Source organism: Crocodylus siamensis, chromosome 5 (genome assembly GCF_052110815.1).
Source record: "Crocodylus siamensis isolate JL-2025a chromosome 5, ASM5211081v1, whole genome shotgun sequence".
In the NCBI taxonomy this organism is placed as follows: Eukaryota; Metazoa; Chordata; order Crocodylia; family Crocodylidae; genus Crocodylus; species Crocodylus siamensis.
The window spans coordinates 134,295,398-134,322,789 of record NC_143399.1 but is presented as its reverse complement, the minus strand read 5'-3'; the positions used below and the strand labels follow the sequence as shown (position 1 = coordinate 134,322,789).

The 27,392-nt window shown below is 40.3% G+C and overlaps 1 protein-coding gene across 3 annotated transcripts in view; it reads right to left on the bottom strand.

The window, feature by feature from the left end:
* Positions 1-27,392, bottom strand: part of CPNE4 (copine 4) — a 366,833-nt gene that overhangs the window by 139,691 nt on the left and 199,750 nt on the right. For all 3 annotated transcript variants that reach the window (XM_090046382.1, XM_090046384.1, XM_090046383.1), the window contains exons 4-5: positions 15,361-15,432; positions 6,824-6,898 (exon numbers count right to left, since the gene is read on the bottom strand). In XM_090046382.1, the coding sequence (XP_089902508.1) occupies positions 6,824-6,898; positions 15,361-15,432 (147 nt within the window). The remainder of the gene's footprint in view (positions 1-6,823; positions 6,899-15,360; positions 15,433-27,392) is intronic.

The window sequence follows — 27,392 nt, the reverse complement described above, 5'->3', positions numbered from 1 at the left end:
AGTCAGGATGCAGGCATTCACAACTCAAAAAGAGGAATATCTTTAAAGTGCTTCATTTTGAGGTATGATTTACAATTTCTGACTAAAATTATGAAATTATTATATCAATGTTAGATGATAAATTGAATGCCTCCCAGTGTGTATTCATGTTGTCTTGCAAAACCTCCATCTCATCACTCTGTCAGCAATAGTAATCAGTTGTTAAATTTGGGAAATAGCCAGGGACTCAGGTTTAGCTAAAGTCTAGACAAGCCAGGTTTGTCTGCATGGGGTTGGAATTTGGAGTAGTGGAATGTTATCAAGGTTAAATAAAATGCCCAGTTTTAAGAAGGAGGGGTGTTAACTTTGGAGAGGATTGTGGGAAAGGAGAATTTCTTATGGACTGGGAAGTTTGGGAGAGGCCTCAAACCACTACCAGGATGATAGGCACTACAGCAGTGGCCTAATGAGTCTGATGAATACAGGCAACCTCCAAGCACTGGATGAGCTACAGTGGTTACGCTCAACCTTTTTGCCCCACAAGCCAAATGATCAGTACCCACTGTGTCTGGGGCCAGATCCAGCTAATGGGGCCCAATCCAATGCATGGAGCAGGCATAGTGGGGCCCAATCTGGCTGCACAGGGGAAGGGGGCATGGTCCAGCTTTGACTCGGCCACAGAGTGGGGAGGGCATGACCCAGCCCCAGCCCGGCTCCACAGAGGGATAGGGCTGGAAATTTGCAAGTGGAGGACTGTGACATTATTAATGCCACTGCTTCCCCAACACCGATTTTCCTGACCATGGGCTGGATTTGGCACTTAGGCCACGGGTTGAGTACCTCTGAGCTAGAGGAAGGGATATTGCAACTGGGATGTTTGTTGTTTTCTAACTGCTCTTGTGCTTGTAAAGAAATGATATATTTATATCACACAAGTTGTGCAAAGCTTGTGTATGTGTCATATCTTTACTATATAATCCTGAAAAATTAAGCTGAAAATTGGAAGGTTCTCACTCTGGGTGGTAGGTTTAAGCCCAAATGGGCTCACACTGTAACCCTTAAAAGACAGGAGCACTGTCTGGATTCTGTTCATAAGCTAGAGTCTTAAAGCATGGGCAGGAAACCAGCCAGGGTTGTATGATCTCTGATAAAAACAAAAACACCAAAAGATCATAAAAAAGAAGTCATCAACAGAAAAACAATAACAAAACTGCAGGAAAGGAAGGACTACTGAATAGTGACTTGTACTGTCTCCTTATGTGTACAAAAAAGTCCAATTCTTTCAGAAGTTATGAAGTAAACATCATTCAACATTAAAGTTGCTTAGTAACAACTCAGAAAAATTATATGCTGAACAGACACATATCTGCTAGCATAATCTTGTTTCATAGCTATTAATGCTTACAATGCATTTCAGTTGTTTCAGTATATCTAACAGCATGTTCAACTTGACTGCATTTCACAATAACAATTTAGCAGTCCTCCTTCTGGAAGACAGAGTGCAATAAAGGTTTAATGTCTTAATATTTTAATAGTGTTTTAAAGGATTTATTAAATGCGTTTGACAGTGGTATAATATTCTCTCAGCATGCAAAGAAGTTATGATTCACGGCTACTAGCACATTAACTAGCGAGTGCTTCTACTTAGCTTGAAACATCTTGTGTGGTCAATATTTTCAGAGTGCAGACTTCTGGCACTTTTTGAACATTAGGCCCCTTTGAGGTTTTTTAAGTTAGACATACAAAAACTACTAGTCACTTTAAAATTCAAACGTATTCCTGAAACAATAGCAAAATAATTTCACAGTGGGTGCATCTACATGAGACAGTACAGCACAGTGGTTACTGCACATTTATTTAGTACTTGTATAATCGAGTACTAAATAAAGGCAAGTACTAAATAGATGTGCAATAACTGGAGTTACTGCATGGTATCACGAGCAAATGCCTTTTAAATGATGCTACCATGCAGTGGCCTAATAATACTACACAGTAGCATATTAGCACTGTTGGTGCTGTGGTGTGCTACTGCGCAGTTAGTGTCTTGTGTAGACACACCCAGTGAAAACAATCATTTCATATTTCACAAACATCACAGTTTGTGACTCTTTCTTGAGGCACCAGAAACGTCCTCCTCAAAACAAGACAATGACAGGTTGTCTGAGTGCTCAACATTTATTACAGCATTCAATAAATGTAACTGCTTGTTATGGTAATTGTGACATAACTCCTAATTCAGTGTAACCATTCGGGAAGTTATTGTTTTACTGTGAAGGGTTCTCAGTGGATCTCTTGAAACAAAGATGAGCCATCTGAACTAAGTGGGCTTCAATAAAACACAGAAATGTAACCATGCCTTCCAAACATATATTACTACAAAAATGCTATCTTTTTTTTTCTGTTCACCCTTACCAAATGAGAGCAAATTTTGACATATGCCAGTGCCTTAAACTTTTGGATGAGATGCTACAGCCATCCCTCTAAAAAAGAAATCGAGTTTGCTTCACTTATTCTGTTGTCCTCAATCTCCACTGAAGCTTTATGAAAAACCTTTGCTGCTTATTAAACTAGCAACAAACTGGCTTTTATTATCTGCCAGAAATTTGATGTTAACATTTGTTTTTCTGTTATAATTATGTCGATTTTTTTCTTTCTTTTTGTTTTCTTTCATTCTTTTTTGTTACATTTGCTGATTATTCAAATGGGAATGTCACTTAAGGTAGGTTGTTCTTAATTATATTTTTTGATCTTTTGTCTTTTCAACAAAGGCTGATATTTTAAAAGGGAACTAAGGGCAAATGCCAAAAGGGACTTAGGTGCTGCAGTACCAAGCACTGTAAAAACTAGAGCTAGATGTAAAAATATAAAACACTTCGGGGTCATAAACAGAACTTAGGCGACAGAACTTAGACGAGCGTTAGATGCCCAACGCCACAACTGTAATCCAAAACACTCCCGCAGCACAGTAGTGGCAAAACTTTGGAAGTGCTTAAGTTGTACTGAGTTGCCTCATTTTTCTCTCAGCAGTTTTCCTGGTAAGCATCTACAGCTGCAGTTTGGCACGTTGTTGAGGAAGCTGTCTGTGGCCAGAAATGTGTGGAAGGACATGGCCTATTGTGGTAACTGTGCTTTCTGTGGTTGTAGATTTCGGGGTATCAGTTTCTGAGGATTTTAAAACAGAACTTGAAGGCCTTAAAAATATATAATGGGTTGTTTATAAAGATGGTAGCGATCAATTGTTCTCAGAGTCCACAGGGGACAGGACAAGAAGTAATGGTCTTAAACCAAAGGAAGAGAGATTTAGATTGAATATTAAGAAGAACTGTATAACTAAAAGGGTGGTCCATCACCAGAACAGATTACCTAGAGAGGCTTGGATTCTCTATCACTGAAAGTTTTTAAGTGCCAGGTACACAAACACTTGTCTCGGATGGTTTAGACAGAGATAATCCTGCTCTAAGCAGTGGATTGGACTAGACAACATCCTGAAGTCCCTTCTGGCCCTACTTTCCTATGCTTCTATGATGCTTGTCTATCTTGCCATGAATTTTTACATCTCTGAATAGCAATGGGGTGAACCATCATGAACTAGCAAATAAATTATATCTATAATTATATATTTAAATAATAGTCTCCTGTGGCTAAGGTGGAATCATTATAGACTACCGGCTAAATCATCTGGGTTATATAAAGCCTGTAACACCTAATCATGGTTCTAATTAAGTGAGCTAAGCAGCCTAGCAAATAAGACTTTCTAACACCATCAGCCCCATTAAGCAGCAAATTCCTGCCTTATTAATACAGTAATATATGCTAAAACAAAAGAAGCAATATAGCCATATAAGCATGGCAATCTGTCTGAGGCAATATACCCTGCTTTTCAGCAATGCTACTTAATCCAGTCAAGACAGCATTCTCCGTAGATTAAGTAGCATTGCTGAAAAGCAGGGTATATTTCCCTACTTCCAGTACCCAAGGTAGCTCATTCAGAGCTAATTGGGTTTTATCTACACAGAACTTCATTGTAATGGGCAGACCTCTCCTAGGCTATAGACAGAAGTTGCACATAAACCAGTTAAAGTGATCAGAAACTGGTTTAAACCTGTAACAGAATATAAATTCAGTGCACATAAACCAGTTTGAAAATGGCTGAAACTGGTTTAAGATAAACTTGGTTGAATGTAATATCAGACTTAACTGATTTGGGTCAAACCGGTTTATGAAACTTCTGACCCAGATCCCTTCCTGGTTCAAGTTAAATCACAAACCCCTAGCATCCCAGCATTTTGCAGCCTTGGGCTGTGCTGTGCTATCCGTTTCAGAGAGCAGGGCTGGCCCTGCCCCTCTGCTCCTTAGCTGAAGCAGTGAGGGCTGGCTCACTGGCCTCACTGGTTGGCTCACTGGCCCCTCCTCTCCCAGGTAAACCCCTGCTGGGATCTAGGGTGGGGTGGGGGGTTAAACGTCCCTTCCCACAAGTACAGAGCTGTCCTGCCCTATTTACTTAGTGCTGGCTGCGACTGTGGACTACAAATCCCAGAGGTACCTGGAAGCAGGAAGAGGAATTGATAAGCAACCCTGCAGAGTCCTGCTACTGCAAGTCCAGACTGCAAATCCCAGAGGCCTTGGGCCAGCAGTAAGAGGAAGAAAACACACAGCCCCTGCTGACTACATGCCAGAGAGTCATGCTGTAGTGCCCCCTAGCTCCTAACGTAACTGCATTTCCTGAATCAAAAGTGAATGTCCATTCATTTGCTTATTGGTTCAATCTTTGCAGCTTAGACTAAGCTGCAAAGACTGAACCAATTCAGCCTCAGGCTTTTTGACTGTCTGTACTTAGCCCTAAGGTTCAGTTTAGGGCTACATCCTTAGGCAGTGCAAACTTGACATAGCTTTATTGATTTCAGTGGACCTGCATGAATTTATACCAATCTCTGATAACCAATGAATCACTGGCTCATTTAAGTTTTTGACTCTCAGTCCTGTGCTTGTTCCAATAGATAGTTCAACCACAGGAGATTAAGAGATCCAGTAATTCAGACAGATCATGAAAAGGGTATCTGCCACAATGTTCTTGTATGACTCATAAGTCCCTGTATTATTTATACCTTGCTCATAAACAGGTGACCTGTGCTTAAGAGTCTTTTTCTCTCCACTGCAAGCATACTACTGTGTCAGGAAGCAGCCCCTTAAGCACTCTGCATTGTTCCACATGAGCTGCCTTTTAAACTAGAAGCAAAGTGCTGAGCACAGGTTGACAGCTCTGCTGTCAGAAAGGTTAAGTTTGTGGCGTAGACATGTCCTAAAGCTTCCAAGAGGCATATATAAATACAGCATTGAAACACACCTTGAATAAAACAATTTAACTGGACTCATATGAGCCATAAACATGGTCTTCATTATGAAGTTGTTTTTACTAGTCTCTGTAGTATACTTGGAGTAGGAAATGCTTCGATAAAGCACCTTGTATTCCCCCCCTTTGTCTACATAATAGTAAGACCTACAGCTAAATGAACATGGCATTTTAAAAGCATGGTTTTCACAGATTCATAGATTAGTAAGGCTGGAAGGGACCTCAAGAGATCTTCTAGTCGAATCATGGACTGAACCTGCAAACTTGGTTAAAAATAAGAACCTAAAGTTATGGTCTTAAATCCATTTTGGAGCATCTAAAGAAATGATCTAATTTTGAAAAGTGCTGAGAAGCCAGAAACTCTCAGGGAGAGGACAATTTTTCTTTCAGATGGGACAGAAGTGAAGGTCCTGATAATTTATAGTCATTAAGGATTCTAAACACAGGGAAGTTATTAGCATTTGTGTCCTAATAAAGTTCCAATTGTGTTAATTATATCCTGGCTATCCAATTTTCTTGGCAGTTTCAGCTCTATGGATTGTCCTTCTCCTCTTAATTTAATTTAAGCACTTTGCACCTAGGCAACTCTATTCTGATTTGACTGTGTAACTTACTTGAGAAAATTACACGTGCACATAAACATTTGCAAATCCCAGCATTTTCTGTCAAACTGTTCTGTAATATAAATGTATGTTCCTGATCTGCACCCAAGCAGGTGTATATTTTAGTGTTGGAAGTATTAACTTAGTGCAACAGCGATGATCTGATCTTCAATTACCTGAAAATCCCTGTTATACTAAGGAAGGTCATGGCCACCTGGCATCCATTAATTACAATGATATCTTCTGTAATACTTGAAATAATTAAATACCTTCAATTATATTAGATAATTAGATATTTGAAGCTGTACCATGCTTGGAAAGTGTTCCAAGTCCTTTGGGTGAAAGTTGCTATATAGAAGTAACATATTATTTAAGTATTATTAATAACAATGTTAACATTGGAAGATAAAGGTGCCCTGCACAATGAAGAGATGGGTTTTAGTCCATGGTTAGATATTTAGTTAAATGAAAGAAAGTTTTTGGAAATATTAAAGCAACCATTTCTCAAACATCAGATAATTTGCTGAACAAAACATGTATGATGCATAAAATGATATGAAATTTTCCAGCTTTATTTTCAGATACTTAGTTTGAATATTACATCTCTGACTACTTATAAAAAGCTCATTTATCTAAGCACTTCTGATCTGTGGCATTTTAAATAAATGAGGTCTCTGCATAATTAAATTGTCTTGGTTTTAATTACATTCCCTTGAGTTTTTTTAATTACTTCGCAACTTGAGGAAAGCCTCATTGTGAACATTGATCTGAAATCTCTGATGTGTTTAATAACGTCAGGCAAAAAAAAATAGCTGCAAGGAAAGAAATCTTATTAAATTATATTTGCAGGCATTCCTATTTCTTTCAATAAGGTTAATATCAAACAGCTTACCTTGTCATCTAATTTCCGTGCACTGAATGAAAGTTCAACATAGTCATCATTGCCGGATAATTCCTCAGCAATCACCTAAATGGAAAGTTACATTTGAGTTTTGCATATATAATAACAGAAAAAAAATGAGGAAGGATGCCATTTATTGAAGAGTACCCTGAGAACCATGTCAGGAGGAAAGTGACAGTCACTTGCCAAGAAATTGGCAACCTAGCTGGCATACATATCAAAATAGGTCATTTTGCTCATTTTGCCTCAAACTGAGTAGAAGGACATTTTTACACAAATTAATTATTTCTAAGAGGGGGAAAATACAAAAGTAGTTTGGATCTAAACTTAGAAAATATCATGCTGCTATTTTTAAAGATATTTTAAGATAACATATTTATACACAATTTCCCATAATAAACTGGAAGAAATGAAATAACATGTTATTAACTACCTTGAAATTCTGGCCATGTCTATATAAAGAGACTTTTGCTAATATAGTTATATTGCTATAGCTAAACTGGCAAAATCAATTAACATAATTTATATCACTATAAAAGTTCATAATATTGGAATCACTGTACATATGCTGTACCAGTGTAAGTTTTACCATAACTTGCTGCTAAAAGCAAGTTTCTATAAATATAACCACATCTATTCTAGCACTTTTATTGGTATAACTATGGGTATGCGCAAATGTTACACTTAGATCAACCTAAGTAAGGTTAGGTTAGATTGATTTAAGCGCTTGTTTGTGCAGATGTTCAGGGAGTTTCATCAGGCAAAAAATGACTGGTCTGGTCTAACAAATGTCTGCATACACTGGAGCATAGCCCTGGAGCTGGGAAAACCCAGCTCTGGGACTCTTCCTACCCCTGACTGGGCTATTTTTAGCCCCTTATGCCCAGAAAGACAACCCCTTGCAGACACCCCCAAAAGACACCAATGCCCCAAACCTGCCAACCCCTTCCAAACCTACCAACCCCACCCTGATCCCACTCACCCCTACTTGGATCATGTTGCTGGCACTGGTGAACGTGCGCACAAGTCAGACCCAATCTATGATCATATGGCTTTAAATAAGCTGTGTGAGTTTAGATCAAGTGCCATGAACATCTACACATACCCTTAGTCAGTAGCTCCACTCTGTCTTTTCCACACAACTACACTGCCAATGAAACATTTAACTGCTCACCAGGCTTTATACAGAGCTAAGACATTACACCTGAAAATACTCAAAATAGCTAACTGTCCATACAATCTTCCCCCAGAACACAAACCCCTGAATTTTAGAGCCCACATATTATATAACTACTCATGTTTGTGCCCCACCCAGGATTAAACCATTCCCATGTTACAGAGCTCATATTCTTGGTAGATACACGAGAGTTCAGTGGCAACTTTCATACCAGCTATGGGCTGCCTGGGTCAGACTAGGAATCAATAGAATGCAATATCACACTCCCACTGCTGAGCTGTCTAATTCCTTTCCTAGGAGTTGTCAGTGCTACCTTCATCCTCAATAAACTGTTTCAACAGCATCTGCTGGGAGTCTTAGAGAGACAACATTTAAAAAAAATGGAGGATGACTTGTGCCTGTATAAAAACAAAGTAGTTAAAAAGTGTTATATATGCACAACCCCTTAAATGTGTAGAAAAACACAAATGTGTAAGCACAAATATTTACTGTGCACAAGTCAGACATGAATAGTTGAAACTGAGGGTAGGTACAATGGTTTCACTTAACATGCGTTAAGTGCACAGAAAGCAATTCAAAGCCATAATAGAACAGATATTCACAGAGCTCAAAGCACTTTAAAATGGCAGATCCTGCTCTAAGTTAACCCTTGATGGATGCAGTATGAGACTAAAGTGCTTTAGGTTAGAACACTTTTTTGAATGCCTGTACTACATCTATTGCGCTTGAGTGTAGGTTGCGTTCTGCTGTCATCCCAGGAGCCCCTCACTGGGTGGCTTCCTAGTCTGGGCTGGCACCCATCTGCTCTGAGCAAGCAGCAGCCTAGCCCTGCCCCCAGGCTGTCACAGAGAGAAGACAGAAAAGGCTTGTCTCCTCCCAGCTCAGCTGTGCGGTGAGGTAGGGAAACATAGCTTCTCTGATGTGTGGATTCCACCCTTGTGAGCTCAGGTCTTGGGGAGGGCAGGACTGGGTCTGCATGGCAGACAGGCTTTGTTTCCCTTCTAAGTCCCAGTTCCCAGCACTGTAAAAACCAGCAAGGCAGCTGTACGCTACAGCTCCTGGCTGTAGGTGTCACAAGGCTGAGGGTGGGGGGAAAGAGAGCCTCCCCCCACCACGAGGGTCTCCCCCACAGCTTTCTGTCTGGGTTCTTGTGGGGGTTGAGCTAGGTTTGCATGGCAGAGGGGTTCATTCCCCACCCCACCTTTGCCCCAGCCTTTTGACAGCTGCATCCAGGAACTGCAGTGTGGGGGTGCCCAGTTGGCTTTTTGCCACACCAGGAACTGGAGCCAGGCAGGAAGGGAGGCCTCTGGCCATAAAAGCCCCTTCCCCTCAGCTTGCTAGCTAGGGTTTCGGGAGAGAGGCCAGGCTGGGTCTGTATGGCAGGCAGGGGTCCTTTCCATCCTGGCCCAGCAAAAAGCAGTGTGGGAAGGTCCAGGCTAGTGGGGTGGGGCTGGCTCTGGCAGCTTCCTGGGAGGCATGCAGGAGTACCCCTGGCCTGCTGGCATTGGCCAATCCAGACAGGCATCAAATCCCCACCCCCAAACAGTCAATGTCTGTTCAGTTTATTCCCACTCTAACTTAAGTAAAGTGTAACAGTTATAACGCAGCTGTCAGAGGCTTTCTGAATGTCTGTATTTAGCCCAAATATTTCTTCCAGGTAATCTACAGGTTAGAAGGATCGTTAATCATCATTAATACACCTGGGATTTGTACACCAAGATTTAGGTTTCAGTAATATTTTATAACTAAGTTCCAATCCTCTAACTAAAAGTGATGACAGACCTTTAACAGCAGTTGTTAAAAAGTGGTTATTTTACTTCACAGTAAAAAAATAACAATGTATTGATTAGATATGCTAGAGATAGTGGTATAATAATGACAATAGCAAACTTCTCTGGTATGTGAAACTTACCAGTTCAATAAAGGATACATAACAGTATATATGAAAAGTCATGAAATTAACTTTGGTAAATTCAGTATATCACAGATGCTTGGTATGTACCCTGGGACCAAAACAGATTAGTAATATTTTATTTGTGTTTTCTCTGTTGAAACAGCAAGCTTTTCATATTATTTCTGTCTGAGTTCAGCTGTTCCCAGTGTGAGTAAAGTCCATCTGTTTTGTAATAACATTGGCTAAGAGCCAGGATATGTGAAGTTTGGCCCAGGCTTTGTTTTCACAGAGGTGCAGGGCAGAAGGAACCATTCAATCATTCAGCCTTACCTCCAGTATACATCACAGGCCATGGACTTTTGCCTTGGAAACCCATAACAAACAAATAAATAAATACATAATCAAACAAAAATATTAGGCCCAATGACTTTAGTTCAGCTAAAGTATTTTTGTTGTTGAAACTAAACTAAACTAAGGTCATCAAGACTAAACTATTGCATGTGTTATGGAGGAAATTTGAGAGACCAAGGTAGCACCAATAACTGTCCTTTGCAATGTCAGGGACCTAATTATGTGAGACATGCTGAGATAACCCAGCAGGCAAGGTATGTCCCATGCTGCAGAGAGTGGACCCAATCTGACCCAACCTTTGGAAAAAATCCTTTCTTGGCCTAAAATCTTGTGCTCCATTTAGCCCTGAGGATGTAAGCTAAGCACATCAACCAGTCGCCTAAGTGAGACAACTCTACAATATCACAGAACAGGTTCACCCTGCCTCATCTGCAGCTTTGTCCAATCTCTGATGCTTTGGAAAAGAGCAAAAAAAAACCATGTTATGCATCCGACCAATTCTGCTCCACAGATAAAAAATTCTTTCTATCCCAACAAGCAACAAACAAAGTGTGAAGCAAAAGATTGGATTAATCACTGTCTCGATGCAGAGCTGAAAGTGGTATGAGTGTTATGAGGAATAGGAAATCTTGTTCTCCCCATGGCTATGGAAGAAAGAGAATACATTTAAGAGATTCATATAGTCCAGGAGAGGAGACAGCCATGAACACCTAGCTACAGTAGCGACGTGTAGGGGGTACGTGGAAGTGCACGTGTACCCCCTGACAGCAGCTTTCCCACATAGGGGGGCAGGCAAGAGTGCTGGTACCCACCCCGAGAGCGCTAGACAGAGAGTGCACTAGGAGAAGTGGTCCCTCCGTGGCTGATCCCACCAACCTGGAAGTGCCAGTGGCATGCCCAGAAGTGTCAGTGGCGTGCCACTGCCAGCTGCAGGTCAGCAGGATCAGCCATGGGTCCCTCCCCCGCTCCCTGGCCTATGGTATCAGCCATGGGGAGACCACCCCCCAGGCACTGACTGTTTGCTGGGAGGGCAAGTGCCCACCCCTCCCGACTCAGGAGGCACTAGTTGCCCATGCCTAGCCCCAACCTGGATTAAAGCTTACCTATCAGAAAGATATTTAAAGACTTCAAGCAACAATCAGTCTACTTGCTTCCTTGGCAAGATATCCCTGTGTTTTATCTTCACCCCTATGAACTAGCATCTCATTTCTCAGGTGAATTTTTCTAGAGTCAGCATCCAGCATTGGACATTGTTATGCACTTGTCAGCAAAACTGCAAATCCTTCATTTTAAACTATGGGTTTTATGTGCAAGTACCAATACACAAGGATCCAGACACTTTATCCTTCTCCTTTATAGGCTGATCCTATCAGCCTCAAATTATAAGGCTTGCTTTTCAGTTCCTGGATCAGTTTGGGACCCTCCACTGAACTCAGTATTTCCACATTCACATGTTGATAATTGTCAGACAATATTAAATTAATGTTGGTCTTTTAAAACTCCTTTAGGATAATTTTACTACATTTTCATACGGAAAGGTTATTTTGACTTAATAAAATGGTATTTCCTGATTTGACAATGTCAAAACAGGACCCATTTAGGGAATCTCAAAACATTTTGCACCCAATTTTTTTTTTTTTAGTTAGTTGTTTCATTGGCCTAATGTTTTATGAAAAATTTCTGGCTTGACAAAATTTGCATTTTTCAGTGTTGGGTTGAACAATAAACCTTTTCTATGTAATGTTACATTGGAGAATCTTAAAGTATCACACCAATCATCTAAGGCTCTAAACAAGCAACACATTTATAGCGGCATAAATTACATAGGCTTTGTACACTGATGAAAATTACACTAGGATCTGGAGCAAACAAATGAGCAGCTATTCTGGGGGCAATGGCTCAGAGTAAGCGGCTATTACAGTGCGTTGGTACTTGGTAGCAAAGGAAAAGGTAAAATCTGTTTGCCTTAGACCAAATGATTACCCCATGATGGAACTGGACAAATGACACCCACACACCAGTGTAATTTACACAGTGTAGATTAACTGTTGATTCTCATGGTCATTTTATATCAGATTTAATTATACCAGCATAGAGTTCCTGTCTTATTTCTGTCTTCATATTCTTCAAAAACAGTTAGTTTAGCATTTTTGTTCACCAGAGAGATTCCCACTTGTAAGTGGTAAGTGTTGTACACATTTCAAGGTGTTTATGAGTTTGGGTCCATGCATATAAATGTATACAGTATACTGTATGCACAGGCTCAGAACCTGTTCTGTTTACAGGTAATTTTGCCATTAATTAGAGTTTCATTTTCATAGGTTTCATTCCCAACATTTTGTACCCTCTATAATGTGTTCAAATTTTCGCTGCAACAGGTTAACTATTAAGAAAAGCTGGATAGCAATTCAAAGGCTTTAATAAAATATTAGAAAAGTCAAAAGTCCCTTTCCAACTGCTTAATGTTTTTTTCCCCAACACACATTAAATGTTTCTCTCTACATCACTGTACTAATATTCCACTTCTTTGGCATAAAAAGTCAATGACATTATATGATCTATCAATTTGATTTTAGAAATTAGAAAATAGACAGAAGTGAAACACCTTTAATTTTGCCAACGCCTTCATACAGAAGCTTAATTTTATACACAGTGAAGTTAATGAAATTATCCTCATGTGAAAAATTAAACACATACGTATTGTATTTACTCAAATAGAAGATGACTACCTAATAATTAGATTCTATATATGAAGAAAATGTATAAATGTGTTATAATTTTCCAGATTTCAAATCTAATTATTGCAGGTTTGCCTTCAATTTATCCCCCTTCTACTGCTATAGCAGAGAAAATAAATTTGGGAGATCAGATGACCGCTTTAACCTATGCACCTCTACCCCCTTCTTCCTCTTGCAGCCCCTCTCCTGCCCCTTTACTGTCAGACCCTGCTTGCCCTGAACACATGGAAGTGAGGAGCAAATATGAAAACACTGCATCTACACATAGTTACTGTGCATTAAGTTTAGTGATTAGATAACAAAGTACTACATCAATATGCAGTAACTGGTGCTACTGTGCAGTAGCACTGGTGCATGGGTTTTTACATACATTAACTGCACAGTAGCTTAATACTACTGTACAGTAGTAGCATATTAGCATAGGTTTTGCCTGGCACCCTACTGTTATTAGACTAGCAGACGGTTAGCATCTCATGTAGACACACCCACTGACTTTGAAACAAACATACCTATAATAATTCACAAACAGGCAAATTATTAATTTATTTAACTAATCCAAAAAACCACTGTTAAAGAGCAACAGCACTTTTGTACCTCCTTATATATATACATTTTTTTTTAAGGAAAATTTTTTGTGTTCCAGGTCAAATTAGCTAAATAAGGTTCAAATCCATTTTAATCATTCAGGAACCATAGGTGGCCCTGCTACAGACAAGTATCTTCCATGCCAGCCTGGGGCTTCAGAAACTTCCAAATCCTTTAACAGGCATCCCACGTGCAGGCCCAAGCCTGAAAGCTCAGGGTTCAGTTGCCCCAAAGTAAACTATGTGTGATATTCTACAAAGCCAAAGGCAGTCTCTAATATTTCAAACTATGGTGACCCCATAGCTCAGCAGTGCTCAGTATGTGTGAGTACTTCAAATATCCTCCACAAAAGGAGCCATGTGTTAATTAGCTCACCACTAATGACTGAAATCAGCTGTTCTTGTCAAAGTCCTGGGGTCCTCCAAAAATGTATATGCAGATAAGATGCAGGACAACTCAGTCCAGCTTTACCTGAAGATGGGTGGGGCCACACTAACTATATGAGACAAGCTGAGATGGGGGATGGCAGAGGGATTCTGGGTGAACTGTTTGGGACCTGTTTGGTGATGCTTGCCAGAAGTTTAAGGCTGGTGAAGAAACAGGAATCATTGGAAATGAGAAAGAAAAGTGCAACTCAGCTGTGGGAGTGAAGAGGAAGTAAAAATATATTCAACGTAGTGGCTCACCATGACTTGAAAAAGAGTCTGCGCTGAAAAGGAATGAGCACAATGCACACTACCATATATCTTATTCAGATGGATTGTACTAACTTATGGTAGATTTCCATCAGTATATCTGGCCAATGGCAGGGCAGATATGATCCCAAAGGTGATTTTCCCAGGGTAAGGCCTATCCTAAGGGGCAGGCTGATTCCTGTGAGTTTCCTAAAATGCAGGAAACTTGACTGCACAATTCTGGGGTAATGGGAGACTGCATTCATGCTTTTCCCCTGGCTTACTCCTTGGCCCTTTGACTAGGAGCAAGCGAAACTTAGGAGCCTCTGACCCCAATGCCTCCAAGCTTGGGACTTGCACATAGGATGCCTGCCATGGATTTGGAGAGTATCCAAAGCCCCAGGCTGATGGGTCTGAGAGAGAGGATACTTGCCCGGTATAGAGCCACACACAGATTTGAACAAGTGAGCTCTGCTCAGTCAAAATTTGGAACTTGACTAGTAGCCTTTGCCCAATATAATTCAGAACTGATTTGGCCATGGAAACAAAATTCTAAAAAGAAAAAAATGTTTGCCCAATATGGGCCATGTGTTTTATAGTCATGCTCAGTGCTGGGTGCATTTAAATCAACTTCCTATTTGGTTTCCATTACTGTGCACACACTGCTTTTGGCAGCAGTTAAATGATAGACAATGCATTCCATAAGGTTTTTTGTATGCAAATAAATGATAGGGTTGTTTTTCCTCCCATGCTGATTAGGGGGAAAACTTTGTCTAATATTTGAGTAAATACAGTATTTACAAAATGAAGGATTAAGTACATTTTTAAAGGATTCAGAGCTTGGATTAGAAGTAATCAAATGACATATCTTTCCCACAACACAGATTCCTTTCTGTAGATACATTTCACAGGCCTTGTAAGTTTCACACATTACTTTCTTGTCATTTGTGTATTGTAAATATTTGCCAAAAACATTCAAATTGATCAGAAGGATCCAAACATTTTTCAATTAAGGGTCAGACTGACAACTTTGCAGGATGCTTTTATGGAAAATTAGTCACATTAGATCTTTTTAAATACAACAAAAAATGTATTTAAGCATGGCTTACTGTTATGGATGATTTCCCTGCTGTGTTCCCATGTTTCAGTAAGGATTTGGAGAGTTTCCTCTGTGAAACAATCTGTTCAAGAACCAAAACAAAGAATAATTAAGCTCTGTAGTAAATACGTAGAATGTGATTTGATTTATATTTGATAATAATAATTAGTTATAATGTGGTAATGGACAGGAATCATAATCAGGGATCAGGTTCCCATTGTGTTAGGCACTGTACAGATAAATAATAAAGTAGATAGTCTGTGCCCTAAAGTATACATTTTTATTGTTGTTACCACTACTACTATTGCTACTTGTATTACAGTAGGTAATGGAAGTCCAATATTAGTACAGGAAATTATTGTGCTAAACACTGTACAAGCACAGAACTAAAAGACGTTCTCTTTGTCAGAGCTTACAGTGTAGCATTGTGTGCATGTCTGTGGCAGCGGTGGAGGGGAAAGGACCCCAGAGGATAATTACCAAGATCCCTGGCTAGGCTGCAGTGTTGAAGGAAGGGACTTTGGGGTTATACTTTCTGAAAACTGAGTATGAGTAAGCAGTGTAAAAGTGTTCCATAAAAAGCTAATAGCATACAGGGATCTGTTAATAGGAATGTCAAATGCACGTGTCTAGAAATGATTCTGCTATTCTCTTCAGCACTGGTGACACATACCTGTACTGCTGTGCCCAGTTTGGGGCATCACACTTCAGGAAAAGAGTAAACAAAGTGAAAGGGGGAAAACAAAAATGAATAGCAGTCTAGAAAATATAACCTACAGCAGCCAGATATTGGGGGAATCTTCCATTTTTCTTCCAGTCAGGGGACAGGACAAGAAGCAATGGGCTTAAATTGCTACAAGGAATATTGAGTTTAATATTAAGTTAAATTACTACTTTCTAACTCTGAGAGTAGTTATTCACTGGAATGGGTTATCTGGACATGTTGCAGAATTTCTGTCATAGGAAGTTTATAACTGCAGGCAAAGCAAACATTTGTCTTGGATGGCTTAGGTTAGGATGATTGTGCCTTGAGCAGGGAGTTAGACTAGATTACCTTCTGAGATCTATTCTAGCCCTAGCATGAAGTTAATGCTGTTGTTTTAGGCTAGGGACAGATATTACACATAAACCAGTTTAAGTGATCAGAAATTGGTTTAAACCTGTAACAGAACACATGTTCAATGCATATAAACCAGTTTGAAAATGGCTCAAATTGGTTTGAATTAAACCTGGTTGAATGTAGCATCAGACTCAACTGATTTGGGTCAAACTGGTTTATGCAATGTCTGTCCCAGACCCCTTGCTGGTTTAAGATAAACCAGACTCCCCCAGCATCCTGGCATGCTCCTGGGGCTTGGTGGGGCTCTCTGCTCCACAGCAGGGCTGGCCTCTCCCCTCTGATCCCTTGCTGAAGCTCTGGCAGAGACTGCAGACGTCTGCCTGGCTTCTCCCTGCTAAACAGGAATTATTCCCCCCACCCCTCTGCTTTACAGACGCATGTCAGCATTAGCTAGCAGACCACATGCTGGCTACAGTCTGTGCTGTGGGAGAGGACAAAGGCAGACAGGCTTTTTGGAGCTAATCAACAGGTAGATTAAGGCTGCTGTAGTACCCCCTTGGCTTCTAGTCTGGACCACTGCAAGCATGTGCCTGCATTTATGCATTCCAGAGGGGATGCCTTTGTAATTACAAACTGGTTTAGCCTGGCCAGGTTAGAGTAATCTACAAAGACTGAATCAATTCAGGCTCAGGCTTTTTGAATGTCTGTCTCTAGCCTGTAAGTGATTGGAAACCAATTCAAATCTGTAACACAACAGACATCCAGTGCACATTAACCGATTTCAAAATGGCCAAAATTGGTTTAAAATAAAACTGGATGGATGTAGTATCAGACTTAACTGATTTAGTTTAAATCAGTTTATTGAACTTGTCCCCGATGCTCTCCATATTCAAGTTAACACACAGTCCCCCAGTATGTCAGCATGCTTTGCATCTCCCTTGCAAACCACCCCTTCCAGGGTGGGTGGGCTAGTCTTGGCCCAAGCTATCTGCTCCAGCCAAGCATGGAGACATGCTCTAGTGCCCCTCGGCTTCTGGCCTCAGCACTGCAGGCATGTGGCTGCATTTCCAGAATCAAAAGCAAACGTCTGTTCACTTGCTTATCAGTTCAATCTGTTCATCTAAGACTAACCCGCAAACATTGAATTGATTTAGCCTTAGGCTTTTTGACCATCTCCACTTAGCCTTAGAGTCACTTGGGTAGGCAATTGCCCATTGAAGCCAGACATAAATAACAAATACATCTACTTCAGTAGTCATAATAATTGTCATTGATAAGATGCAGCAAGAACATTTGTAATTTTAAAAAGTGGCTGGCATAATAGAAAGTGTTGACATGAATTCTCTTTTGTGTATCTTTGATATAATTCTCTACATGTAAGAGGTTTGTTCAATGAGTACAAGTAATGCAGATGAGATTGGTGTGTCACAGAAGGAGTTTAGCAGTGCACTTCAGAGTCAAACTCTTTCAATGATTACTCACTACATCTGCTTATATCAGCTGACATTTGTTTCTTGGTTTACTTGTCTGCCAAATGGGTTCAAGTGAAAACTCATTGATCTCCAGTGATTTCCGTGAACCTTAACTTTTTTAAAACCTTGTCAGAAATTTTCAGATGAAAAGTGATGTAGAAGTACAAAATATTATTAAATAATTGGTTCAGTGAATGATGGAACAAAGAGTGTATCTTCTGCATGACGACAGAAAATTCTCTTCCTACCAATATGACCTCATTTCCTTAAATGTACTAACTAAATCACTGATATGCAGTTGAACTTGGGTAAAAATCAACAATCTGTCTTACCCGTGGTCAGTTGTTTATCCTTATTCAGTCTCCTTTGGAAAGATCAGAGTTTTTCCCCCAGGACTATTCCTCAACTTCTAGACTTACATAAGCTGTGGTGCAAATTATTTAAAGTTCCAAGATGCACAGCACAGAGGAATAACTTGAAACACCAGAGTCTGCACTCATGTGGCAGCTCCATGCCTCAAAGTATAGCAAGTGGAATTTATTTTGATGATCCTATCATTATCTCATTTTAATGAGACAAGCTCTGTGAGCTATTAGTGTCATTTTGCCACAGTGAACACTCTGCATATATAAATATGTGTATGTGTGTGTGAACACCCACACATTGTTAATCAAGTGGCCAGTAAAATGGATCCATCTGGCAGCTATATGCCTGCATCATTGCCTCAAATAATAATTAATGTTAAGATTTGTAGACTATCACCAAAATAATTGACAAGAAATCCATTTTTTTTAGTAGCGGTAAACTGCCTTTTTCGTTTGTGTGGAGAAAAATGACTGCACAGCTGAAACTGTCACATTGTGGATTCCCAAGCAGAATTATAGGAAGCATTAGCTATCTGCAGTAGCATAAATAGGGCAGGGTGAGAGGGGCACTGGCCCCAGATGCTGACTTCAAGGGGTCACTCATATGGTCTGTTCTTCCCCAAGAGTCTTTTCTAGGGTAGGCTGGTGCAGCTGGGCAGAGGCAGCAGCAGTATCATGCTCAGTGGTGCATCTGGAGGGGAGGAGGTAAAGTGATGGTCCCCTGAGAGGCTTTGCCATGGGAGGTGAAACCCTGCCCTGGGGTGGGGGGCAAAAGGGGCACCAGAAACAGCTTCTGGAAGGCCATGCTGCTGCCTGTGCCTTAGTGGCAGCAGCCCAAACTCAAGTTGCTAGAAGACAAGTAACTGGAATAGCAGCTGCTGCTTAAATAAAGAGAAGGTAATATTCCCCTTCTTCCCTTCCAAGCACAATTCTTCCCCCCCATCCCTCCACACACACACACACACACTCACTCACTCACCCACTCTCCACCTTTGGCACTGAAGGAGGAAGCAGCTGTTTAAGTTCAGAGTTACAAAGAGATGGCTGAACTTGCAATGCAACTACAAGGAGGGTATTTATTATAGGACTTTTGCTTGTCAGATAGCTCCAGTTTGACTCTTGCTTTCAATTTCCAACTGAAAGCTATAGAGAAAAATGTGTTTTTGCAACAGGGACCTAAAAAAGTGTAGAGAATAAATCAATCTTCTCTTTTTAAAATACAGATACCAGAGTCTGGTGCAGGCCTGTGAAGTCTGAAGAGCTGTGGAAAAAGCTTAGGAGGGGACATGAGCACAATCTTCAAACATCTGAAGGACTGCCATAAAGAAGAGGGGAAACCTTTTCTCTGTTCTGCAGAGAGCAGGATGCAGAACGGTGGCTTGAAGTTGCAGTAAAGTAATTTTGGATTGGACATCAGGGAAAATGTCTTCACTGTTAGAACAGTGAGGCAGTGGAATAGACTGCCTAGAGAAGTTATATAATCTCTATCATCAGAGGTGCTCAAGAAGAGCTTGGGTAAGCACTGATCAGGGGTGATCTAGAATTAGCTATATCTATCCTGTACTATGGGTATTTCCTATGCTTTTGGAATTTGTTGATTGCCAGGGCCAGGAAGGAATTTTCCCCTCTTCCTACTGCTGTGTGTGTTGGGGAGGGGGCGGGGAAGGTTTGTCTTCCTCAAAAGCGTTGGGTGTTGCCTGCAACCAACATTGGGGATTTTAGTTGGGTTGTGCCAGTGCTTCTGGGTCCCATAAACCTGGAGGTTCCTGGCTAGAGGGTTTTGCCTTTCCACTCAGGGGCAGACTGATCACAGTATTTACCATCAGAAAGGAATTTTACCCCAAGGCCAGACTGATACAGACTGCAGGGGTCTTTGCCTTCTTCTGTAGTGGGGCATGGCCCTCTTCCCTGGATCACTCAAGTGTGTTTATAAAAAATCCTTGTAGCATCAGGACATTGGAACTTGCATCTCCCTTCTTTACCTATGGAAGGCTAGGGTGCTTTAACTCATGGTTGTGTCAAGGTTAACTGCTTAGATTTGCTAATAGGTTAGACAATAGATTTGTATATGGATGATCCCGACTCAATTGAGGGGTGGACTAGGTGACCTATGAAGGTCCCTTCAAACCCTACTTCTCTGTGATTATAAGATTTAGAGTATCCATTCATGAGCTCACAAGCTCCAAACAACAGATATTTAACAGGAGGTGAATCCACACTAATATTCCACTTCCGTGTCAACACATTGTTTTAGTCTAGAGGAGGATCCAGTGGGGGTGCAGTGGCATGGATGCACACCCTCTTCAGTCGAGGCTGCAAATCCCCAAAGCAAGTATGAATCCCCCCTCCCTTATCCTCCACACGTGCTAATCTCTGCACTTCACAGATGATAAACCTCCTTAATGGCCTTGCTCTTCCACTTATTGGGTTTCTACTACATGTCGATTGTTTGTTGGCTGCCTAATAATTTCTCTTATATTCTGTTTTTAATTTACACATGGAATTTTATGCAAGCCTTGTTCCATCTACTGTTTAGCTCTGCTGTGTTTGCTTACCTACCCTGTTAAACCTGTTTCCTGAGTTTTGATCCTTTCTTGACAAGAAAACACAAAATCTGCCAAGCTATGCATTGATGGCAGTGGTTTTAAGATGTGCTGAAAAGTAGCTATGATAACGTTCTAAGATCACTTTTATCACTTTTAACATATGCCAAGATAGAACCTCTGAGGCAAGGCACTAAAAGTCACAACAACTAATCAAACTGGCACCTAAAGCTCAAGAGATACCCATATTAAAAAGAAAAAAGATTTACTAGCTGTGAGATACAAAGATTACTGATTTATGTCCTTGCTGTACGACTGTACCAGTATATAACATTTTTTATGTCAGCCACATTGGAGGGCTTGGTGCACTTTTACTGCTTTAACCATACTAATGCAGTTTTAGTTGTACAACTTTCTAGACCGGGAAAGCCATTACTAAATTATAAAATATGCCTAATGCTTATCACTAAAAAAGTAGTACACTTTTTCTATCATCTTTCCACCAACTTAATTTTTGTTGTAGGCACACAATGCCCCAAATAAAATCTTAATGGCTGTTGATGTTACCCCAATATTTAGATTAATCATTAATTATTCTGATTCAACTCTAACAACTGCCCATGCTTATTTTTTCCTCTCAAGTGGTCTCAGTTCTACTGTTATATCTACCTTCCCCACCAACAGATTACATTTTTCATAACATTTCCATTTTCCATACTTAGAGCCAAATGAAGGGTCTTTCTGCTATTCATTTCCAGCAGGATAGCAATCAGCCAGTCAGGACAGGACACGGGAAAATATCAGTGCCCACTACAATAATATAAAGGGTATTGATGGTCTGTTGGAAAGAGCTTATTGATGTTAGCAAATGGCTTAATAGTGACTTAGTGTATGCTGTCTGTAGCTCAGTAAAATGTAGTTAGAATAATTTATTTAAATAATAAATTACATTTTAAATTACATTTTCCAAATACTGATGCAATGATTTATGTAAAAGATGCAATACATAAAACAGAGCATCAAACACATACAATTTAATGAACAAAAGCCTGTATAGAAATGGAAACCTAATAACTTCAAAGACCATGTTGCAATGTTTACATAAAAAGGAAGACTATAGCAGGTTTCCTTAGGATTACTTAGGGGTTTTAAATGGTTACCATAAAAAGGGTAAGGACGGTGCTATATGCAACAATTTTCCTGAACTCTGGGTCAGTTGTAGTATAAAGTTTATGTCATTCATGTCCCATAAATTAATTATTTAGCCTTGTAATGAATTCACTACCTTCATTTTGCGGAACACATAGCCCAGATTTTTAAAGATATTTAGATTCCTTAATAGGTATTTAGAAGCTAAGCAGACTTTCATAAGCATGTGCATGTATATCTTTATGCATCCTTTATATCTTTAAAAATCAGGCCCTATGTTGTTATCCCCATAGGAGTAATCTGCAGTCTATCAGTTAACTAGTCTTATGCTGAACATTTCCATTAAACAGAGTTTAAATTAATTCCAGTGCAATCATGGCTCTTTTAGCCTTTCTCTAACGTGAGAGCAGAGGAATTTGCACTGGCTGAAAGTGAATTAACAGAAACTTTCATTTGTTGGAGTTGAAGAGCATTATGTTTTTTCCCCCCTGATTTGAGGTGTAGCATAGGATACATTCACATACTTCCATAATTGTGCCTGTTCACTTTCAGCTTTTCAGCTGCTTGTGCCTCCTTTGGAAGTAACATTTTCTATGCTTGGTCTCATCCCAACAGCAATTAGCTCTGGAAAGTTTTAGACCAATTTATTCAACTGCATATTTAAACTCTGATTAGAAACACACTGCAATTAGAAATTCTGCACTCAGGTAACTAAAATTAGGACTCAAGCTAGAAATACTAAATTTGGGTTGTTTCATGTTGTTGAACTGTTTTCATGGCTTTGTTCTTAAACAAGTTTGAAAATACTTGTTCCCAAATGGCTCTGGGTCTAGAAAGTTTCACTATGTATTGCTCTGCAAAGACTGCACTCTTGGACAAAGCTGCAACTGCTTAAAACGAGTACGATTCAAGTTCAAGATAAATATAATGTAAATCTTACAGGACTGACATAGTAGCATAGTATAATATCTTTATGTTTGTGTCTTCTGGCTTTTTCAGCTGAGTAAACATCACATTATTAAATGTGAGTTTTGAATAAGTACATTTGACATGAGGTAATACTTGGTGGAAAACTTAACTGGTGTCATACAAGACAATAATTGCATGCTTGTAAAGTTATAAAAGAAATTACAGTTTATATTCAGTGTCATAACATGTGACATGGAGACCATACACAGCAGGATTTTAGGTTGAACTTTAATATCCACAACTAGAATACTGTATTCATGTGCAACTGACGTTTGCATGGGATACATTTATGCATTGTTACATTAGAAAAGCACTTAACGGGAAGATGGGAGGGAATAACAGTGTTAGAAGGGTCTTGCTCAAAGAAATATATTAAATTATGTTATTGTCTTTAAAGAAGAAAAATATTTTAAATATTTATTTTTTTCTTAAAAATGTAATCATCAAAAGATTTACTTGTTTTATTTTAAAAAGCAACCTTTGTGCATAGTGAGACAAAATCCTTTAAAGTAAAATACCAGTATTTATCATGCTAGCTTTGTCCCCTTTCTATCCAGCTACAGGCAGCAAACATTTCCTGGGCCATCTATTATCCTATTACATCAATCACATTGAAACATGAACTGTACATTGATGTGTCTATGCTCCATATACAGCTACAAATACTGATTTCATGCCAGTGTACTGCTTATTTCAATACTTCTTGTTAGGCAGGCAGAATTTCAAGAGGCTAATCTTATCAAGAGATTGGAAGATTTTTTTGTTAAAAATATGGTGAATATAAGTGATCAGTGCCTAGCAGAATGCACATCATTCCTATGTCACTGTATTGGGACATAACATTTAGTACTGAATCAGGAAGACGAATGCTATCAACATGACTTAAAAAAGTACCAGGATTCTCCAGGCTTTTCATTCCAGACCCACCTTTTTAGCATATAACATAGCATCACATCTCATTGCAATATGTGAGTTATAATGTTAAGAGAAACATACCTCATCAACACCTGAAAGAAGTAAGGTCTGTTTGGTAAATATCTTTTACTGGAGCAGTAGAATCATATAATCATAGAAAATTAGTATTGGGAGGGACCTCAAGAGGTCATCTAGTCTAACCCCCTGCTTAGAGCAGGACCATTGCCAACTACATCAGCTCAGCCAAGGCTTGTCCAGCTGGGTCTTAAAAACCTCCAAGGATGGAGAGTCCACAACATTTCTGGGTAACATTTTCCAGACTTTTACTACCCTTCTGGTGAGAAAATTCTTCCTCATATCTAACCTAAACTTCCCTTGCTGCAATTTGAGACCATTGCTCTTTGTTCTGACATCTGTCACCACTGAGAACAGTTCAGCTCCATCCTCTTTTGAACCCCCCTTCAGGTAGTTGAAGGCTGCTATTAAATCCCCTCAGTCTTCTCTTCTCTGGATTTAATAAGCCCAGTTCCCTCAGCCTCTCCTCAGAAGTCATGTGCCCCAGCCCCCAAACCATTTGCACTGCCCTCCACTGGACTCCCTCCAATTTGTCCACATCCTTTCTGTAGTGAGGGGCCCAAAACTGAACACATGATGTGGTCTCACCAGTGCTGAATAGACAGGAATAATCACTTCCATTGGCCTGCTGGCAACACTCTTATCAATGCAGTCCAGTATGCCGTTAGCCTTCTTTGCAACCATGGCACACTGTTGGGTCATATTCAACTTATTGTCCCGTGTACGTAACCCCCAGGTCTTTTTCTGCAGAGCTCCTGCCCAGCCACTCGGTCCCCAGACTGTACCAGTACATGGGATTATTCCGTCTTAAGGTTCAGAGCTTTGCACTTGTCATTGTTGAACCTCATGAGATAGATTTATTTTGGCCCAATTTGCCTATATCACTCTGAATCCTTACCCTACTCTCCAGCATATACTACTCCCCCTAGCTTGCTGCCATCAGAAAACTTGCTGAAGGTGCACTCTATGCCATCTTCCAGGTCGTTAATGAAGATATTGAATGAAACTACCACCCAGACCAACCCCTGGAGCACTCCGCTTGATACCGGCTACCAACTAGGCATTGAACCATTGATTAGTACACTCTGAGCCCAATGCGCCAGCCAGTTTTCTATCTACTTTACAGTCCATTCTTCCAGTCCATACTTCCTTAGCTTGCCTGTGAGAATATTCTCCTTTTTTCCCTTTCTTAAATATGAGCACTATGCTTGCCCTTTTCCAGTCATATGGGACCTCTCCTGGTAGCCGTGAGTTTTCAAAGATGATGCCCAGAAGCTCTGTAATTACATCACCCATCTTCCTCAGCACCCTCAAGTGCATCCCATCCAGCTTTTCTAAAAAGTCCTTAACCTGTTCTTTCACCACTGTCAGCTGCTCACCTCCTCCTCAAACAGTGCTGCTAGATGCAATAGTCTGGGAGCTGACCTTGCCTGTGAAGACTGAGGTGAAAGAGGGATTGAATGCTTCAGCCTTTTCTGCATCCTTTGTCACAAGGTTGCTTCCCCCATTTAGCAAGGGACCCACATTTTCCCCGATTTTCCTCTTGGTACTGACATGCTTGTAGAAACCCTTCTTGTTAACCTTTGAATCCCTTGCTAACTGCAACATTAATTGTACTTTGGCCTTCCTGACTTTATCGCTGCATGCTAGAGGAATGCTCTTATACTCCTCCCTAGTTGTTTTTCCAAATTTCCACTTCTTATAAGCTTCCTTTTTGTGATTTAGTTTAATGAAGAGTTCCCTGCAAATCCATGCTGATCTTCTGCCATATTTGCTAGTTTTCCTGCTTATCAGGATGGTTTGTTCCTGCTGCTTTAAAGTACAGCCAGATCTCCTGGCCCCTTCTGTCAGACTGGCTTCCCAGGGGATCCTGCCCATGAGTTCCCTGAGCCAAAGTTTGTTTTTCTTAAGTCCAGGGTCCTTACTTTGCTATTCTCCATCCTTCCTTTCCTTAGGATCCTGAACTCAATCGTCTCGTGGTTGCTGATGCCTAAGTTGCCATCCACTAACTACATTCCCCACCAATTCTTCCCTGTTTGCAAGCAGCAGGTGAAGAAGAGCATAGCCCCTAGTTGGCTGCTCCAGCACTTGCACCAGGAAGTTGTCCCCTACACTCTGCAAAAACTTCCTGGATTGCCCACACACTGCTGTATTGCTCTCCCAGCAGATGGCAGGTTGACTCAAGTCCCCTATGAGAACCAGGGCCTGTGATCAGGAAACTTCTGCTAGCTGTTTGAAGAAAGCCTCATCCACCACTTCTGCCTGGTCTGGTGGTCTATAGCAGCTCCCACCATGACATCACTCTTGTTGCTATGTCCTCTGACCTTAATGCAGAGACTTTCAACAGGCCTATCTCCAATTTCATATTGGAGTGCTGAGCAATCATACGGCTCTTTTACATAAAGTGCAACTCCTCCTCCTCTTCTCCCCTGCAAGTCCTTCCTGAACAGTTTATACCCATCCATAACAGTCCTCCAGTCATGTGAGCTATCCCACCAAGTCTTTGTTATTAAAATCACATCATAGTTCCACGATTGTCCAAGAACTTTCAGTTCTTCCTGTTTGTTTCCCAGGCTCTATGCATTTGTGTACAGGCACCTGAGATAACCAGTCAATTGCCCTGGTTTCTCAGGAAGAATGAGAACAACTCCCCTGTAACCCTTCCTTCCCCTACCTGCTCTTCCTCCTGGACACCAACTTCCCCACTTACATCAAGGGTTTGAGGTTTTGATCTCCCTACCCAGGTGAACCTAGTTTAAATGAAATAGTTGGGAGAGAAATCAGACAAGCTTAGGGGCACAAAATGCCCTTCTTTGGCTCTAGGAAAAAAAGCAGATACAGCCTAAGCTATTTAGGTAATACAATTGTTTTGTTTAAAACTGTGAAGCAAAAATAAGTTATCAGAAGTAGCTATAAAAGTTATTGTTCTACATAGTATTTAGCTCAGGCTGTATCTTTTCCTTCCCTGGAATGGAGGAAGGACATTTTCTGCCTAAAAACTTCTCTAGCATCTCTTCCAATTGTACAGTAGGTCCAGGAAAAAATATTGCCCCAAAATGTTTGCTTCTGATGTACTCTGGGATTATCATGGTAACAACAACAGTACGGAAACTTTGGAAGAAAGAACTACCAGTCCTCTTGGTAAGTTTATTATTAAAGCATGCCTTTCTTTTCTCCCCTTGGCTCCTACCCTTCTCTTTGCCCAATATGATTCTTATAAATCTTGCATTTGGTGTGAGTATTAGATGGATTAATAGTCTATTATACACCTGAAGGATGTTTTACACACAGATTCAGGTAATAGTTAAGTTCTTGTTGATCAACACTATCTGGAACACAAGAATGGAAGTTGGTACAACATGAGCGTATCTAAGAACCAAAAGCCTGTCTGATCTCTATCATAATATCTCCTATTTGTGATGGTAAAAGAACAGAACTGATAGACAGACACACAAAAATCATGTTTTATGCTTCCATTCAATTGCAATATAGCA